Raw genomic sequence first — 20,858 nt, forward strand, 5'->3', positions numbered from 1 at the left:
TTTTCATCCCCCCCCAACTTCATATGTATATTGATTAGAAAAGAAAAGAAAGGATGAGACAATTTTCTATGGGGAATGACTCGCCCTTGAAATACGGATACGACGTCATAAATTCGTCGCTAGAGCAGCACTGAAATGATGACGTTGATAAGGGAAGTGGATGGATTCGACGATCCTCAATATCAGAAGCCTAATGATGACACTGTTTAAGCCTGTTTGCCTGGATACCTTTTCCGATCGTGCACTCCTATGATTATTATATTTGTGATTATGGTTTATTTTTGTTCTTCCCACCTTCCCTAATAGTTTCTATTCTGAATTTTTAACCACTCTGCAAATTTATAAAGATAAAGGTCAGAATTGAAAATGTTTAAATTTGTAGGCATTTTGTAAATGGTTGTCGCACTGCATATTTTACCGAAAGAGAATTTGTTAGATCCATTATTATAAATGGATAATTTGATGACAATCACTAAAAAATTATATTTGATTGCCTTACACTTATAATTAAATTTAGTACTAACATATAATAAAAAAAATTTCCTTTTAAAATGCGTACACATTTTTTTTTATCGAACATTGCAACATGCTCCTAAAAGGATCTTTAAATAAAGAACTGCAAAAAAGTGAAATATTATTTATTATTACTTTTAGTAATACCAGATATAAACGCACACGATCTTACTTTCGCACCAGTTTCTTTCTCTTTACTTCAAACTCTTCCATTTTGTATTTTTTGAGCTGATCTCGCAGGGCCATCGTCTCTTGCCTGTATTTCTCCACCAGGTTCTCGAACATATTTCTTTCAGTGGTCAGACACTTAAGTCGCTCCATCCGAGACTTGAGCTCTCGCTTGCAATCTATGAGCTCCCCCGCAGCTGCAGTGTCTGGCCGTCTCCGAAGCATCTCGCGCAGCTTCTGGATCAGCTGCTCCTTTTCCCGCAGCTGCACTTCCCTAGCATCCATCTCAGATACCTTTTGAATGAGTTGCTTCTGCAGAGCGTGCACTTTGGACACCAGCATAGCGTGATCTGGGTCAGTGCCTTCCAAAATGCGCCACCTGGGTGAAAAATTTAATAAAACTGTTCCACTTAATTCATTTTTTTATTGTTTAAATCTTCTTAACTAAAGCTATTTAGATAATTTCTTAATTATTTAATACTTTAGGGAAAATTGCATTCAGTTAATTGATTGTGTTGTTCAAGTGATAAAGTTGCAGTGACTTGGTTTTTCAACGTTGTTTAAAAATTTAAATGTGCTTAGTTTGAGAGCTTTTTTCTAAATACTTTGAAGCTAGATTTCACTTAAAATTTAAAGCAATGTTTTAGTACTTGGATTATAATAATTCATCTCTCTATTTTTAAAATGTTCCTTCTCTTTGAAAATGCATGAATTAAATAATTATGTCAGGATATGTTTAATTATATTATAACTAAGCATATCCTGGACAGAAGATATCTAAAATTGAAGCTACCTGTGAAAATTAATTGGTCGTTGTACTTCCATCTCCATTCGTTTGAATTTAAACTTTTGATCTTGAAATTCTTGCTGAATCTCAATTAATTCTTGGCGAGTCATGTGCATATTTTCCACTTTCTTTTCCATTAGAGAATGGATTCTATGCATTTCCAACAATTGCAACTTCAATAACTTGATGTCGTCCTCTCTCTCAGCTAGAGTTCGGTTCGAAACAGTCAAATCCTGTTCCATAAGTTCAATTCTCTCTTTATACGACGCGATCTGAGCATCGCTTTCACTGAGTTTTTTGCTCAGAGCATCTTTATCTTTTGTGGTGCTCTCGAGTTCCTTTTTCAAGTTGTCAAGTTCTTGTTGGAGGTTTGAAATATTTTTCAGCCTACTTTTCAGATCGTCATCCTTTCGTTGGATCGTTTCGGACATCTCCTTGGTTATCTTTGTTTTCTGTTTTAAGAATTCTTTAGCACTTTCCAGCTGCTCAGTAGAACATTTCAACTGGACTTCCAGCTTCTTTCTTTGGTCATCTAGTTCCTGGTTATAGCTTTTCAGTTGCAGAATGTGCTTATTTAGAAGATTTTGATCTTCGTTTTGTTTTTCAATCATTCGATTGGCATCGGCGCACGACTTGCGATAAAATCTTTCATCAATTGCTAAGAGTTTATATTTGGCACGTTCTTCCTCAATTTCGCGGCTCAGTTTCATGACCATTTTCTTAGAATCGTCCATTTGGATTTGAAGTCCTTTGATTTCACCTTTCAGATGTGATATATTCCTGTTCAGTTCCAGTGCATCTGCCGCCATCTTATCTTTCGCTTTCACCAATCGCCTGATGATGTCTTGAAGTCGTGTGATTTCCTGTTTCCCAGCATTGAGTTCCTTTATTATATCGGCGATTTTTTCTTCGCTAGATTTGATGTCGAGGCGTAAATTTATTATAATCTGAAATCAAATTTATAATAAATAACTCGTCCAATATATGCTGCTAAAATACATATATCTTATACTAGAAGATAAAAAAAACTTAGAATGGCTTGCATTAAAAATAAAATTTCTTTGCTTATTTTAACAGTTACTTAGTTAAATTAATCTATTTCTGCTTAATGGCAATGATTATTTTCAAGTAAACTTTTGGATCTGGCGTGGTGTCTTTTATTTCGATTTATAATAGCAAAACTAAAAGATTAAAATTGTTTATCATGCCAAAAAAAGTTTTTAAAAATTCAATAGTAATAATACTGATGTTGCTAGCATTAACATGATACAGTTTTGCACTATCACTCTAATCTTGATTGTAATGCATCTATTAGTCTAATTTGAATCATTGCACTGAAACTCGACTGTGTCTCAAAAGAAAAGAAAATTAACTCTAATGCTAACACCCACTCCTTAACAAAGCCATCGACATCGGTCTGAACTCTACCTCTCTTCCATATTTACTCAAATGCTTCTACAGTAAACTCATTCCTCACGACGAACGGAGACATTGATTCTAATAGAGACACAATGCTTTTGTAAACCTCAGTTGATCTTTCGCGAGTGTATCCTGCCATGTAATGTATGCTTTGTCTTTCCCCTTTTAAAATTGCATGCTGCCGAAATAGCGAAAATCGACCTGAGTAACACTCGAGAAGCCTAAGCAACCCACTTGCTCTTGTTTCTGCGATTCCTGCATGAAGGCGTCCTTCTGCTTCGTGAGCTCCTTCATTTTGTCCTCGTTCTCGACATGCTCCTTCTCCAGGGCATCAATAAGTTTCTGCTTGGAGACGATTTGCTCCTGGAGGTTCTGCGCTCCCGCCTCCATTTCAAGAACCTTTTTCTTCAGTAAAGCCACCTGCCGTGACAGCTCACTTTTTTGCTTTGAGACATTCGCCAAGTCCACCTGTAAAGCAGAAAATGGAATATTTAAAATTTTCAAACATATTTGTACCCTACACCGTATTTAATTATTTTCTCAACTCAGAAGCTATAAGGCACTGATACTGAGAGCAAGATTGGGAATTTGAATGTAAAAACAAAATTATAGAACAAAAAAGGAAAAAAAAAAAAAAAAAAAAACCACGTCCGTCAGTTTCGAATTACATAAAATATACAAAGGAAACAAAAAAAAAAAAAAATGCAAACATTATGAATAAATTCAAAAAGTAAAGCAAGTGATGACTGAAATCAAAAACAATTTGTCACTCATTTTTTTGCAAAAATATTAGATTAAAATACAGATAAACCAAAAGACAAAATTAAAAATTGGGAAAAAACAAGTTTCACCAAGTAATGGCAATTCAAAACATAAATTTTGAAGAGAGGAAAGGTGAAGAGTGAGAATCACGAATCTTAAACTAAAATTACATTTTTTGACAAACCTCTTTCATTCTGAGAATTCTTCGCGGATGCAGATTGAAATATGAAAATTATTTTTCAGATTTTTTAGACCACATCTATAATCAAGCGATATTTTAGAAAGTGTGATTTCATTTGCTTTGCTGGATGTGTGTAGATGAAACCTCTGCTTATAATAAAAGTGTTTGTGTTGGCGCTCTACAGACCAGATCGTTTGACCAAGGCTTACCAAACGTGGAGCATGTACAACTTGTAGGTTTGAAATGTGCACTTAGAAACGTTTTTTTTTTTGAAAATTTAATTAATTAATAATTAAGCAAAATTCTGCCTTTTCCGAGATAATTTCCGAAAATATTACGGCAAAGAAATAATTTCGGCATCATCTTAAAACTTAAAAAAATTATTTTTTCAATGATTCTTATTACTTTGCCGTTAAATTACTTTCCTATATATAATAAATTTCCAAAAAATAATTTAAGCTTAATCTCCAAAAATTTATTTTATACCAAATAAAAATAAAATTTACCTGCACCAGCAACTCACGCATGCATGAGAGAAATTAGACTTTTTCAAAATATTTTCATCACATTAAAACCATTCAACTTAAAAAATTAAGTTAACTGTCATTAGAAAATAAATCCAGAAAGCTATAATTTTCAGTAATGTAAATATAAAATGAAATAGATACTAGCCGTCTTTGGCGGTCAGTTTGTTAGCTTATATTATCGGCCTTTTCAGCTGCTAAATGATTAATATGGTATGCATTTGATGCGACTGAAAAATATGAATTTTCTTGAATAAATTTATTGCAAATAAAAAAGTGCAAATATTACGAAATAAAAGCGAACAAAATTTTACTGCGGAATGATTGGTTCAAAGACGTAATTGAATGTTTTGATTGATGAGTGCGAATTTTCTTATAGCATTTAAAACATCGTATCAAACTGAATTTAAACTTTTATTAAAACTAAGGAAAGGAGTGTACGGAAATGAAATGGATATCAACAAAAAATTAATTTTTTTCAGACCTTCAAAGACTATTTTTGGAAAACAATTGTTTCGGAAGATATGAACATCAATTTTTGTTGGAAAGTCATAATGATTACTTATCTGGCGACGGTTAAATCTATTTTTAGGTTTTATGTTTGAAGCCTATGTTTTTTTTATTTCTTTTATATTTTCTTTTCTCTAACTGAATGTGCTTTATGAAGACACAGAAAACCATTTCCGAATATTTCTATTTTGAAGCTACAATAATTAACTAAACGAAGGGTTGGATTCAGTGCAGCTTGAAAACGTTGAATGACGCAGAAATTCGTATGATAATTTGTTTTCATTATATATATATATATTCTAGAAAAATTGATAAAACAAAAAACACTCTATGACCTTTTAAAATAATATTTATATTGTTAATTCAATAACATAGTTATAATTAATACCACATATCCACTCTAATCAGGGCCCAATAGCTAATTTCTAAAACGTTTACTATAGACATATAAATCGAATGGAAAGTAGTATAAATGAAGTAAATATTTATATTTTATGCAGTTTGAATCAATAAATGTTCTAGAGAATTAAAGTTTTTGAACTTTTTTTGTAGATCTCCTGTTCTTTGAATAATATTTAATAAAATATTCTTGAGACACTAATATTTTAAATTAAAATAAGCCTATTTAAAATTTAAAACAATAAGCCGAATTTTCGTTTCTTGATCATCAAAAATGTAAAATAAAAAAAGTTGGGATGAGATATTAATAGCAGCAAGGAAATAAATTTGAGATTTAAGTCATCAATGAAATATATTGTTTAAAATATTATAAAAAATTGATTTAATTAAAAGTGAAAGAAATCTAGTTTTTAATTTAATTAAAAGTGTTTAAAAATTTTAAATTTTTAGAGAATGCAAAAATCCTTTTTGTCTTATATTATTTTTGGAAGTTATTTTGAAAAAAAAACTTCAACATTTCGCTCGATTTTTAGTTAAAATTTCAAACAAAGGGCTCTGAAGTATATATTCCCATTATCCAGAGTATATGTATGCCAATTTTGGTAACTCTAGTGCAAACGATCTGGCCTGTAGAACACTAACGCAGACACATTTATTATAAGTAGAATTTTCATCTAAGCACGTCTACAGATACATTCATCTGTATTGTTAGCAAAGATGAATGTGTGCATGTGTTGGCGCTCTGCAGAACACATTATTACCATTGGACATTACAAAAAAATTAATATATTGTCAAATTTAATTGGCCGTTTTATAGATGTTTTATTACTTTCACTTGATTGTAACAGCATTTATAAACATTCAATTTCTACTTATATGATATTATGAACCATATGTCATGAAGCTATTATAAATATAAAAACATACATTTTGAAAAACAAACTAAAATATTAAAATATAATCTGAAATGAATAAAATTTTTAACTTAATCAAAGTTAAAAATGTGCTAAAATTAAAACTTAACATTACAATTTATTAAAAGAACGAGCGCTGCTGCTTCGAACACGAATAATTTCATCTCTGCTTTTGTTTCGATTCCCCTTTCGTGCGCAGCCAATGATTTATGCAAATTATCTTTTCGACTGCTTCCATAAGAAATGGCTCATTTTATTTTAATCCGTTGCGGCTTGAAATATGCCTGCCCTTCAGCCGGTCATAAAGAGACGTTCTCGCATTGTTTCATCGCGGAGGTCAGTGGATAAATTTTCTTCTCCACTCATTGGAACTTTTCGCTGGACGTCAGGCGTTTCCGTGGGATTTCATAAGTAGAGATGCAAGTGTCCTTCGGACCTTTTCTTTGTCTCAGGCTGGAGGCACCTTTTCGTTTAATTTTTTTTCAAATGTATGCGAGTCTCGAACTGTTTTCGACTGTTCTGCTTTATTTTTATTCAAAATTGCGCATTGGCTGCTTATATGGCTCAAAAAAACGCTTCCAGGAATGAGACGAGGAATATTTTATATAATATTATTAAATGTGGCCGAGATTATCTACCGTTGTTAATCTCAAAATGTAATAAAATACGATAATAAATAAATAAAAGTGTTTTAACATTAACATACATTATGCTGTTTCAAAACTTGGCAAATTGTCTTTTTAATAATCATGCAGAATTTTCCAAAACTTTGGTAAATTTTTAAAAAATATTTTTTTGATTCATTTCCAACAAAATAATCTATTGAAAACCCTTCTTATTGTTTCATAAAATATTTAATCATGGGATATTCTTCCATTGTTGAAAATTAAGAAAGAAGGATCCTATTTAACATCTGTGCAGTTTACAAAAAGAATAAAAAAAAAAAAAAAAAAAAAAAAAAAAAAAAAAAAAAAAGGAAATTACAGTATTGCGAAATTTAGAATATAAATGGACTGGACATTTACGTGTTTAATCCTGTGATATCATGTGAGGGGTTTCTGTTAAAAGGTTGCTTTACGCAACAAACAGCACGTATGTAAGATTATTAAAACGTTAAGATTTTAACACTTATTGAAATTTTAAATGAAATTATGTTTTGTTGATTGAGTCATTGACAAGAAATTACGCCTAGGACATTTAATTGAAATTAAATACGTCTAATATACCCGGCGAAATAGCGCCGAAGGTGGTTGGTTAAAATAAAAGCCAGTCGAAATTTATATTATTCTTCACAAAAGAACTTGTTTGTGAATTAAATACCGCCAAGATATTTGTTTCTCAAATTGAAACATTTAATGCCCTATACACCACATTCTTTGATATGAACAAGAAATATATTACCAAAGTTATGAATTTATTAAACAATGGGAAAGGCATGACAGATTCCGATTGACCACGAGTGACAGAGGACGGTCAAGACTCCGGCAAGACGCATGATAGGATATGGAAACATGACTTTAAGAAACATTCTACAAAAGGGGCATTCTACAAACGAGGATTGAGCAGTATGTTGAAGTTGACAGCAGTCACCATTACGCCTAGTTAAACAATGCTAAATGCAGCATTAGTCAATAAAGTAGAAACCTCTATTTAGTATTTTATTGAACCCCCAGGTAGAATTACAACTAATACTCGGTTAAGCATGCATTCTATGAAACGCTAAATCACCAATGAATACCAAATCCACTATGAATACCAGGCGCTATCTAAACAGAAAGCAGAAGCCTCTAAAATGGACGGCGTTGGAGATAGAAGTCGAACACGCTTTCTTCCAGCAAATTTCTGCAGTGCTTAGACCTCAATTGTGTCTTTGCAGGGGTAGATGTTGCAATTAATAGCCATGCTCACAGAAACCCTGTGAAATAAATGGTGGTCACTTTTCCCGCCCACACAGAGTAAAGACGTAGCATTGCTAGATGGACAAAAATCTTTATGAAATCCTTGATTACCCATTAAGATAAGGCCGCCAGTATCTAAACGGCAGAGCATGTCCCACGTGAAGTCAAATTTACCATACTCTTGGTAGAACTCATTTGACTTAGACTGTCACTTGCATTTTTACCAGTGCTCTGACGCATGGGGTAGATAAAAGTTAAAATAAAACTAAAAATCTGTACTGAAAAAGGGAAACAAAGTTCTTATCTCACTTTACAATATTTTCAATCAGAAGTTGATGCAAAATAATATCGCCCAAAGCAAAACTTATCAGACGAAATAAATAAATAAAAAAAATCACTGCATTCTATAAGCTTGAGTTGAGAAATATATTTGATGAAGTATATAAAAACAAACTGCGAGAAAAAGAAAATCTATTTTGGAATTGCTGTAGTTAATTAAGTAAGAAAGCAGATTTTATCCATAGCTTTAAAAATGAGAAACGATGATTAAAATATTTGACGATTAAAACAATGGAAGTATTGTTGCATTGTTGCAAATTATTATGCGTGTGTGTGTAACATAATTTTGTAATTGCAGGGCAAAAAAAAAAAATGAAATTAAATCCTATTTTTCCAATGAATTGCATGGTTTGCACACGGAGCAACACAAGAACAAAGTGCGTGAGAAACTTTTTCTCTTAGTGCTTTTATTATGAAACTATTTTAGGTTTAGGAAAGGGAATCTTTTGAAGTGATGCCTTTGGCATTTCCGATTATTGCAGATGAAAATTCAAGCTCAGTAATTTTTAGAGCGTGTGTTAGAAATAATTAAATGAAAAAGTGGGATTTGGATCTGGAAGTAAGAGAAAATTTTAGAATAAAATAACGAGGGCTAATTTAAGCTAAGGAATAGGAAATTAATTTGGATTTAAATTAAATTTTAAGATATCAGTACACACACGCGCACTTATATCTGTAACATAGGTCTTCATGATTGTTTGCGGTGCAGCTTTTCGCATCCACCCGAACTCACCTTCAAAGCGAAAATTTCTCCCTGCTTGTTCGTGATTTCTGCCTCCAGGGATCTCCTTTGCTCTGCCGCCGCCTTCAGTCGGTTCTCGCGAATATCCAGATCTCTCCTCAGCTTTTCTATGGATTGTGTGGCAGCATCCAGCTTCTTGCTGTTGCTTCGCAGGTCCTTCAGCAAGCTGAAACAAAGGAACGTGAGTGCAAGAAAAATGCGAATGAAGAACAGAATCTAAAAATAAATAAAGCAATCAAGCAAGGAACATCAATTTTCAAAATTTAAAATGGAAGTATTTTTTTTAAATATTTAACGGCTTTAATAAATAATAGTCAATGGTTTTAATATAGAATACAATGATGACAAAAATGAACAAAAAAATTTAAAAGCATTGTTAATTTTGGATTTGCTTTACTATTGTTGCACGAAATATAATAATTGTGCCAAAAATAAATAAAATAAACAATTGCGATTCACAGGTAACAAATGCGAAATTTTCAAAAAAAACAAAAAAACTATTTCTTATTGATTGAAATTTTTTGGAATTATTAAATCCCCGAATAAATTAAAGTTTAAATGAAAGTTCAGACAAATAGTACGGTTATTTTAAATGATGAAAGCAATTCAGATACAAAAACAAATTCTTAGGATTTTTAGTTTTAACTCCATGTGAACCAAAATAAATCTGAATTATAAACTATTTTTTGCGTTCAGTTATTAAGAAATTCGACGCGTAAGAGAGAAATTAAATTACCGACGAATTTGAATTTAACTGTCCAAATGAACTAATTCTCATTATTGATTCCTATGAGTTCCTTGCGATCAAACCAGCCCTTGCCAAACTGGGTGTAATAAAATGAACTAGACAGGCTTATTATTTACGGCGCCTTGTAATACAAATTTCTCCCAACCCGTTCTTCCCTATGGTTAAGCCACTTCACTTTGAAAATTTGAAGGCATGCTTATGAAACCCACATAAGACATTTGATGTTGTAGATTTCCCTTAAGAATCAATGAAAACATGTGTTACTTTTGTGCAACCGTGCCAAATAAAATATTGACATTGTTATTATTATTATTATTTGCAAATCACCAGCATTTTGCAATTAATTTAAAATTGTACTTTCCGATCATGTCTGCAAAAGTATTTATATCTGCAACATTCTGCCCAAAGAGTGCTCAGTTTCTGCTTATTTAATTGAAGCACTTCTTGCCTAATTGGTTAGATTTACTTTTGTACAGCTAATAGGTAAGAAACTGCACAGAGTCCCAGATGCCGAAAGATTTTTCGCACAAGAGTGTTATTATATGCATACTGAATTTGGCAGGATTTTCTATCCATCATTCATTTTCTAATGATCTAGTGGACAAGCAAATTTCTCTCTCATTCCATTGATTAGTGCTTTGTGAATACCTGAGTGAGTACAGCACCAAAAGAATGAAGTCACTTTTGCCCATTATCCGCAAACGCAGATTAATTTCTGGAACATACATGGCATACATGTATTTTTTTTAAATACCTAGCTAATGGTTGTTGGTGTCGACGGCACTTACAGCAGGAATTGTCAGGCGGAGAAACCGCCCCTCTTAACAGGGAGTTTAGAATACATGTACATGTAATAAAAGAAGGGTATTTCCATCATTCGATGATTCAAGAAAGAAGTTAGCGCAGAAAAAAGAGCGCGAAGAGAAAGTAAAATATTCACTAGGAATATTATCCTGCGTTTCATGAAAGTTTAATCATTTTTACCACTTATGGTAAAAGGAACGCGTTGTGAACGCGAAAAAGGACTAATGCATCTTCTACTTTCCGGAAAATGCTGATTTTTCTTGTCTAATTACGTTATTCATTTCTGAATTCAAATTTATTTTATTTCAGCAAGACCTCTATGCTATTAAACAAAAAGTCTTTTGGAAAATTTTAACTGATTTGAAAGATAAAAGGTATTTTTCAAATATTAATGCGAGTTGCGCTCACTTTGGCACCGCTTTATTGAATCATCATTGTTTTTTGCACAAATCATAAAATTGGAATTATTTCTAGTACTGTGGTTGAAGAATTTGAATGTTTGTTTGATTTAATAGTTCAAAGGTTTGCCTAAAGGTTCAACGCATCGCGAGACTCCGCTTTAGAGAGAGAGCAGACGGTGCAAAAGCTGTTTCCGTCACGCAGATTTCATTCCGTTTGGAAACAGTATTTCTATTTTTGGGAAGTGGAAAAGATAAACGAAATATTCTTCATGTGAATAATAATAATTTGCAAAAAATTTTAAAAATCAGCGCATGATAGCTATATTTTTATTTTCTCGATTACGAAATATTCAAAATAACAAGGGTTAATCAATTTATTAATTCATATGTATGTGAACGCAGAAAATAAAAAAAAAATATTAAACGGCTGACTCTTATATTTTTTGGTCTAGCGGTATTTAGCCCTGCGACCTAGCATATTGTTGCGTATCCAAATTTGGTGCTGATTGAGAGAAAGAAAAATTATTCAAACGAAGTTTCAATTCTATTCACTGTGCTATAAAGCATAAAATGAGTTATCATACCAGAAAATCGAGGGAAGAACTCTCCCGCTAATTGTTTTTTATTTCAGTTCAGAACGCAAAAGCACCACAATTCTGTTCTGCATTCTGGCAGCTTGATGCCGACTCGAAGACCCTAGGTCAGGGGTGGCGAACCTTTATGGATCAACGTGCCATTTTTTCTAAAGAAATGTTTAATGAGGTATAGACGTGCCGTCAAATAATTTTGACTTGTGATTATTGGGAAAATAATAAAACTAAATACTAACAGCTCTTTATTTACTACGAAAAAATACATTTTGCACTATATAGTAGGAAAGGTTTTAATTATATGTGTAATTCAAATTAAAATATCATTAGCGCGACTTCTTTTGTTGCAGATTGGATGACAACTTATAACTTACATGAGGATTGCAAGATGTTATTTTTCCCAGAATGCATGCTAAATTTGAGTCATCTGCCAGATGGTTTCTAAGCGAGTCTTTAGCTTGAAAAAAAACTTTACTTTAAAAAATTTACCTTTGATGTAGCCGGTACATTATAGGAGCATTATAGGTTAACCAGTAGGTGCTTCTTGTCATTATCACCTCTGGATTTAGACTCTCAGATCACTCGTTACAGTTATACATCAGATGCATTTATTCTAACGTAATCTTTCTTCTCACTGTTCTTAAGGGTAAATATTGACTGACAGTTTTCTTGCGTGGACACTTTATGGATCCTAATTAATCCCTTTAACCAGCTACGATTATGTTTCCGACCCTGCATTGCATTTTGATCCTTATCCATCTTTCGATAAGCTGTTCTTATTAGAAAATTGTACACATGGTAGCGATTTATCCTATATGTCGGAAATAGGCTTGCTTTCGTATCAAACCTTTGTCAATTTCAGTTCTAGTAAGTGAAAGACATTAAGTTTACCTGCTAGACTTGCTTTTGGACATTTCCAATTCGCTTTTCAACTCCTGAACTTCTTGGGCCAATTCAGAGGCCAGTTCGCTTTTCTTGCTCAGATTTTCGGAAGTCTGAGCGAATGCCTCTTCCACTCTCTCGCGCTGACTGATTTGTCTCTGCAGTTCGGATCTGGCGGATGTCAGCTCGTTCTTCAGGGATGCTGTGGTCTTGTCGGCACGGTCGAGCTTCGCCGAGAGTGTGGCCTCTCTTTCGCTGCTGAAGGCGAGGTCGCTTTTCAAGCTCTCAACCTCTTCCTCCAGATGACGAATCTTCAGCTCTTCTTTCGTGTCTCCCGTTACAGCTACTCTGGTTGGTGGCTCATCAGCTTCCTGAAATGCTCAAAAACATATTTTTTCAGGGGTATTTAAAATAAAAAATAATATGAATTTGACTGGAAGGAGGTAAGAATTACCTGGTTGAAAGTACATTTTGGTATTCCAAGAAATGTCTTCGGGAGTCGTTACCGAACAAGGAACATTTCATTTGAAATAATAGTGGGAATATATACTTGTTTAAAATCTTAGATGTGCTTTTTTAAACCAGTAATACTCTTATATTAAAATATTATCGTAAAGATAAATTACTTTCTGTGTAAAGTTTTGGGTTTAGATATTTATGCGTAAAACGTTAAATGTTTAAAATAAAATTCTTCGCTAAATTAAAATTCAGAAGTGAAACTAATTTGGTTTTAATTTTGAACAAATGGCAAAATTAAGTTAGAAGCTCTTACACGCAGAATGGGAACTACGCAATATTGAATGTCTTTAATTTGTAAATAGGGAGGCAGATTCTATTTTAACTAAAAGGATTAAATTTTCTGCATTTCAATCCGGTTTGCTGTAGAATCTGCGTGTACAATTCTGATCACTTACTAGGGAAGGTGGAAGTTTTCTATAAAATAAAAATAATAATAAGACACAAATAGAAGCCCTGGAATATTGAAATAGATTTTAAAATGTCATTAAAAACAGCAAGAGAGATAAAGTAAGTAAAATAACATGTATTGCCTTTGCTTCCACTACTATTCATTCAATGTAGGTCGGTCACTGAAGGGAGACAACGTTCTGGCAAAACTAAAAATTAGGATAAGATTTCTTAAAACATTTCATTATTTTTTTTCTCGTACATCAAATACACAAAGAGAAAGATTTGCAACTCTCAAGCTTGAGATTAAGTTTTAACGAATTTTCATTTTTAGACATCCGAAAAACGCATTTTTGGAACCACATTTGTCTGTCCGTAAAGCGATAACTCAAAAACGCTTCGAGATATACGAATGAAATTGAATTTGCACGATGTGGTCTTTATATCAAATTTACAGATTCTATCAAATATTGAATTAAATTCATTAGCAGAAAGTCTGGTTGACTAGTTGGTATGTGGGCGCCATAACATCAGAATTTAGAGCTGAATAGATAAAGTTTAATACACAGATTTAGTCTCTAAAGTTTGAATCAAATTTCAATCAATTCCGACGGGGTGTTAACCGTTTCTCAGTCTGTATTTTCGCATAACGCGATGACTCAGAAAGGCAATGATTAAATAAGTTGAATGTGATTTCGCTATGGTGCCTTGTTAAGTATTGATTTTCATCGTCAAAAGAAAAAAAAAAGGGTTTCTGGAATGCATATCCGGTTTTCTTTATCATACTACGGAACACAAAACTCTGAATTGCGCGATTCACAGCCTTGTCCAAAATTTACAATTTTTTGAGGGGGGGGAGAGACTACATCTGTATTAGCGAATACGCAAAGAAGTTCCGGCGAAACCACTTCCTCTGCTTTTGAGAATATATATCTGGATTATCTCTTAATGTGATCTATTAATTAATTAGTAAGAAACGGCATGATCTAGGGCATTTAGTTGTAATCAAAAAGTGTCAATTTAGAACAATTCTAGGTTATTTAGGACAAACAATCGCTTTATTTTAATTGACTTAACGAGTTACTTTTTAGTCATTTACCAACTTTTACTCTCGGAGCCACAAAAAAATTTGTACCAAAATTGATTTTTTTTTTTTTTTTCTTTTTGCTTGGCTTGAATATAAGCTTGAGAGCTGCAAAAAGTTAAAAATCTTATCAAAGTATCTATGTGTAAAATGAGAGGTGTGTCAGAAAATTACTTCTTTTTCTGGGTGCTGTTGACTCTTTAACTTTTCTGTTTCTTCCTTCAAGTCGATTAGCTGTTTCTGAACAGCTAGTTTTTCTCTTTCCTTTTCTTCAGCTTCCTCTCTGGCATTTCCTAAATGAACCTGCAAAGCGTCCAATCGAATCTGTTGATCAAACAATCTCTTTTTTAGAATCCTGTTCTCGGCTTCGACGAGTTCTTTCCGACCCTTGACTTCCATCAGCTTATTGTGAAATTTCTGACTGCTCGCATAGCAAGTGCGGAACTTGTTGAAAAGATTGGCGAATTCCCCTTTCTCTCGTGCCAGGGTCTCCTTCTCTTCCAGTTCCTTTAAATATTCCTGAAAGTGGTTGCTCAGAGCCACGAACTGCATCTTTGTGATGAAGGCCGTCTCCAGACTCGCGCATTTTGCTTCTATCTCGGCCAACCACTCGTGCTGCTTGTCCATCAACTGAAGCGACACAGAAGGGTGGCGGCCCTCGGCTTCTCCCCGCTGTTCCTGTCCAGGGATGCCTGACAGCGGCTCTTCCGCTTCGCTCTCAGCAGGCACTTCGACATTTTCTTCGTCGGTAATTGAGATTTGTGGTATGAATTCTGGAGGCGAATTTTCCTCATTCATTGTATATTTGCTATTTATAATCGTGCTCGTTAATATTTGTTTAAATATTTTAAGTAAATGTTATTAAACAAAACTGGAATGACGTTTGGCCTATAGTTTCAAATACAGAGGAAAATTAGATTCTGGGTTATTTGCAAAATTCAGTAAACAATAAAAAATTAAGAAGTTGGTTTCTCAGATAGCTTTTCCAAATACAGATACCTCATTATTTTCAAAAAGGATTGGAATTAAATATCTATTTATCAGTTTTTTTTTTTTTTGAACAAAGGGAAAACCGATTGCTTCTTTCTATGGTAAACTAAAATGTTCCTAAGTTATTATAGTTGGTATGTAATATCCTAAGTTTTCCGCTGTTGCTATTCAGAAATAGAACAATGGAAAAAAATATATTTTTGTAACAATTTAACTACAATAGGAAATTTCATTGCTTAGTTCATATCTGTTATAGAAGGTCCATCTACAAACGCCCATATTCATTGTTACAAAGTTATTCTTTAGAAAATGAATACCGGCAATTAAAATCGTTCGAAAGATAATTAGTCAACTTTAAAAACTCATATAAGCATGTTATAATAAATTTTCGTTGCGACATCGTACATATATACGACTTTTTCTCTAGTAGAAGTATAGAATTAGAGATTTTTATGAATCGCCATGCATTTTGGAATAATTTCGAAAAAACTCATTTTTCGGTCTATTGTAGCTACGAACTACGTCTACGTCAAAATAGTTCAAAAACGTTTTAAAAAAGAAATAAACAATTCAATGTGCGCCAATTTGGTGCATACTTTTCTCATAAGAGATATAATTTTGTATTAAATTAGGAATCAAACCCCTTAAAGAAGCGATCATTTTTTGATCTACATATTTGAATGTATGTGAATGAGATAATAAAAAATAAGCAAGGATTTAGAAAAACGAAATTAAATCAGCAGTCTTGATTCTCAAATTGAAAAATTTGGATTAAATGATGGTCTTAATAGCATTTATCCAATACTACGATATGGAAAAGTGGCAAATAATTTCAGAACACATAAAAGTAGGAGGGAATAAATATTCCGTTTATTGTTTTTGCTTTGGCTTTAGAGGGTTTTCCTCCTCTCTCCTCATCCCATTTGAGGGATACCAAATTAAAAAAAATAAACACTACATACATGCAAAGACCGATAAGAAATAACATTATAATAGATCACAAATTTCAGGCCAAAAAATTCTTTCAAATAGAATATATCGGCATTAAAGAAACTATTAACCAAACTGTCAGGATATAGCAAATATGGAATGAAAGCATTAAAACAACAACAAATAAAAAAAAAGCAGAACCACATTGCAAGCACAATTCAAAATTTCTTACTTCTCTACGTCCTCCTACTGGTGTGGCGTGGTGTGGAGAGGGGGTGCCAGCTCAGGTGTCGTCCTCATCATCTGCCCGAGGTTCAAAATTACGAGGTCCGTCCCAAAATAGCCCTAGTGTTGCTTTAAAACGGGACGTTAATATAACTAAACTAAACTTACTTCTCAACACCAATGTCAGACTGAATCGGATTAATGCACATGTGGGATATTGTGGGATTGAGAAAGCAGGCGAACTGGCGAAGAATGTTATAATATCTACAAGTTATCGACCAACAAATATTCCACTACCTAGAAGAAGGGCAAAATTAGAAGCGAGGGGAAGAGCAACAGTAAACTTTCGGGAATATTGGGACTGTGGGATCTCAGGCACATGATATCATTACAAACTGTAAAAACACAAATGGAGAAGGAATTCGTATATTTCGTAATTTTCCCTAAGTACCTGCGTCACTTTGCTCAATGCATGACAGCACTTTTGAACATCTTTCTCCATTACGTCCCTCTTTGCTCCTTTACCACCTCTTGTCATTTTAAATGTACTCTAGTCCAAAGCAAAAAAAAAAAAAAAAAAAAAAAAAAAAAAAGCATGGCTCACTTCCAGCACGAAACATCAACTTTCTAAAAATAAAATTGTCCATATCTTTGATTTTATCTAAAGAATGGAGATTTCCTCAAAATCAGACAATTAACTTTAAAATCTGCATTAGATTTTCCCTTTCGAGATCACCCAAACCAGAAACCCAGGCAGCGTAGCTCACAAAAGTAAGTCGTTTCCCAAAGATTTTGTTCCAGATATTGTCTTCCGACTGCTGATATCGGTGGAAATTTTTCTCTGTTTCCGAATTCGTCCGACAAATTCAGAGATGTGATAGTAGACATCAAGATGATAAAAAATCATCATACAACGTGAGGTCCCAAACGACATTTAATAGGTAAAAATCGCAAAAATATAAGAAGGCTGAGAATTGTTGAAAACTGTAAAAAGTTAATTAAAGAATAACAAATGATGTTTCAACTATGAATGTTCTTTTAAGTGAAGGCACATTCTTAAACGTTTTTTTCCATGTGGATGATTTGTCGATTTGATGATCCTGGGGGTCATAAATTTTTGAAAACGAAAAAGTAATTTAAAATCCTTATCGACAAAAACATTAAAACTTGAAGAAAAATAAAAGTCTGAAAGTGCAAGGAATTTTAAAATCTTTTATTTGATATAAGCATGTAGTGTGAAAACTGGGGAGTTTTTCAGATATTCAAGAAAAACTAAAATGGGCACAAGAAAACATCGCTGTAACATCGGTACCAATGTTTACAAAGGGTGTTACTTAACTCGAAATATAAATTCAGAGAGATGACAGTAATCATTAAAATAATGAAAAATTATCAGAAAACATGGGATCGCAGGTAACTTTTATTCAGTGAAAATCGCAAAAACAAACGTCGAGAAGACAATGAGCCTGCTAAGAGAATGGCACTTTTAATACGAGGATTAGGAGCAAGGCAGTCAAGAAAAAGAAGCCTTCTGTTATGTAAATTTTCCATGCGTTCGAGGAAAATAAAATTCAGCGAGCAAGTATTCATTAATGAGAATTGCAGAATTGATAGTCATTGAACTTCATTCGCAAACAACATATCAGATTTCACGAATGCAATTAAATTGTGCTGATGCGCCATCATGCAGGAGCCAAATGTTCTGTCATAAAGTGTTTGGTATTCCCTGCAGTAAATTCGGAGGGATGCGCTGCAAGAAAACAAGGTACTTTGAGCCAGTGCGGAAGATACGGTCCCAATAGATGATCTCCGAGAATCCATGCCCAAGTGTTAATATTTAACTTGTGTTGTACTTTCGACGAGATACTGAGTGGGGATTTTTGAACAGCCAAATATGTGCACTGTGCGTGTAGAAGACGCCTTCTGTCGTAAAGCAGTCTTCATCTGAGAAAAAAAAAAAAACTCTCGCAGAAAAGTATGCATCTTCCTGTGTGGCATCGAAGCGTGTGAACTCCACCCGAAGTGAAGATGAATACTCACTCGATGCTTTTATTTTCCTCGAACGCATACAAAATTTACACACCAGGAGGCTTCTTTTTATCGACTGTCTTGTTCCTAATTCTCGCATTCATAGGACCATTCTCTTCACCAGGCTCATTGTCGTCTGTTTTTGCGGTTTGCACCGAATAAACGTTACCTCTGACCCTATGTTTTCTGATAATTTTTCATCTCATTAATGATAGTAGTCATTAGACTACTATCATCTCTCTGAATTTATATTTCGAATTTGGTAACATCCTTTACAAACATCTGTACCTATGTTGCAGCAATGTTTTCTAGTACCCATTTTAGTTTTTCTTGAATATCTGAAAAATTCTTCAGTTTTCACACTACATGCTTATATTAGATAAAAGAGTATAAAATTCCTTGCATTTTCAGTAATCTACGATCTCCAGGATCATCCAGTCGGCATGCTACCTATAGGGATAAAAACTTTTAAGAATGTGCTTTAACTTATAAAAAAATTCATAGTTAAAACATCATTTCTTATTTTTTTTAATTAATTTTTTACAGGTTTCAACAATTCTCGCACTTCATATAATTTCAAGATTTCACATTCGTCTGGGACCCTATATTGAATGAATTAAAAACCATGCACTTAAAAACCACGAAACCTCTTTACATAAGCTATCTCTTATATGAGGGTCATTCTGAAATATAAGCCATTTTAGCCTAGTATACAATTTTCTATCGGCTAATTGCAAGTACTTTAGAATAGAATAAATTTTGAGCAGAAGGAAATATGAAGCTGACGCTAGAACTTTATCGTGTTTCCTATGATTTTAAAGTGAGATTAAATCAAGAAGAATGTCTTCAGTGTCTTCAGTTAACATTTAGAAATGAAGATCCATCTCGTTCTACTGTATTCAGATTCGTCCTCGTGTCTTCGAGAACAGAATTTCACAGAAATCGCAATTCTCTGCTATGCGAAAATTGTCAATCGATGATAATCGCCGCCGCTACCAAATGATGTAGAAGGAACTTAACATTGCATCCGCTCCTATACAAAAAATTATTCATGAAGAAAATAGCATGCCGTTGGATTTCCCGTAATTTGACTGAGCACCAAATAGAGGAACGCACCAGGATCGTAAAGAAATCCTTAAATTACTTCAAGATGGTGACCACATGGATGGATATTTTGCACATATTGATCAGATCCGTCCAAACAGTTCTTCAAGCCCTAAATATACAGATGCTTTCTTTCCTGAGGAATTTCATGCCACATCTCAAGCTTCTAATCAGCCTTCACCCACCATCATCTCTGATACAGAATCCCAAAATGTTCTTTTTCTGACATTCAATAATTCGCTAATCTTCCCAATGAAGATACTCCTGTTGATGATGTTCGAAATCAGAAATTACCCAACACTAACCAGAAAGAAACGAAATAAACTTAATATACGGGATGATTCATAAAAAAGCATGCACTTTCCAGATGCTGCAAAACAATAACCGCCTAAGACTTAACCACCTTATCAAATCGTAAAGTATACGTGCTCTTAAAGTTTGTATCTCCCCCTTGACCAAAGTTAAATAGCCAGTAGCATGTGTGTCATGTAATAAGCTAGTCGAAATGACGGTGTCTGCAGTGGAGAATGCTTCTTGTGTTCTTTAATTTAGCAAAACGGAATCTGCAACTATTGTGCAATAGCATTTTCGATCACAATTAGGAAAAGAAATACCAGTTAGAAAATGTATCTATCAATGGTATGAAACATTTAAAACTATGGGCTGTTTGTGCATAGGTATGACCAGCGCAAGTGACTGCATCGCAAGTAGTCGCATTCAACGAAGCCCAGAAAAATCAATGCAGAGGGTGAGTAGTAAAGCGCAATTGTCTCAGTCCATCGTCTGGAGAATTTTGTAAAAGAAGCTGAAAATGATTCCATACGAAGTGCAAGTGTTGCAAAATCTGAATGACTTTGAAAAACAAAAGCACTTTGAATTTTCTGCCGATAATAATTTGATAATAATAACTTTAATGTATTGTACAAAGGATACAGCTTATTTGAACTTACAGCAACCAACAAATAAATTTGATTGCAATGTTTTAGTCAGTAATATGCTTGTACGAATAA

The 20,858-nt window shown here is 33.6% G+C and overlaps 1 protein-coding gene across 1 annotated transcript; it reads right to left on the reverse strand.

Annotated features, from left to right (window-relative positions):
* Positions 1–681: 681 nt before the first annotated feature.
* LOC129968408 (cilia- and flagella-associated protein 58-like) lies at positions 682–15,369 on the reverse strand. The gene is made up of 6 exons (XM_056082265.1): positions 14,746–15,369; positions 12,591–12,952; positions 9,148–9,322; positions 3,122–3,355; positions 1,475–2,415; positions 682–1,060 (listed from the first exon to the last, which is right to left on the reverse strand). The coding sequence occupies exons 1-6, from the start codon at positions 15,367–15,369 to the stop codon at positions 682–684; spliced, it is 2,715 nt and encodes a 904-aa protein (XP_055938240.1).
* Between the last annotated feature and the right edge of the window lie 5,489 nt (positions 15,370–20,858).

The sequence above is a fragment of the Argiope bruennichi genome, chromosome 5, assembly GCF_947563725.1.
Source record: "Argiope bruennichi chromosome 5, qqArgBrue1.1, whole genome shotgun sequence".
NCBI lineage: Eukaryota > Metazoa > Arthropoda > Arachnida > Araneae > Araneidae > Argiope > Argiope bruennichi.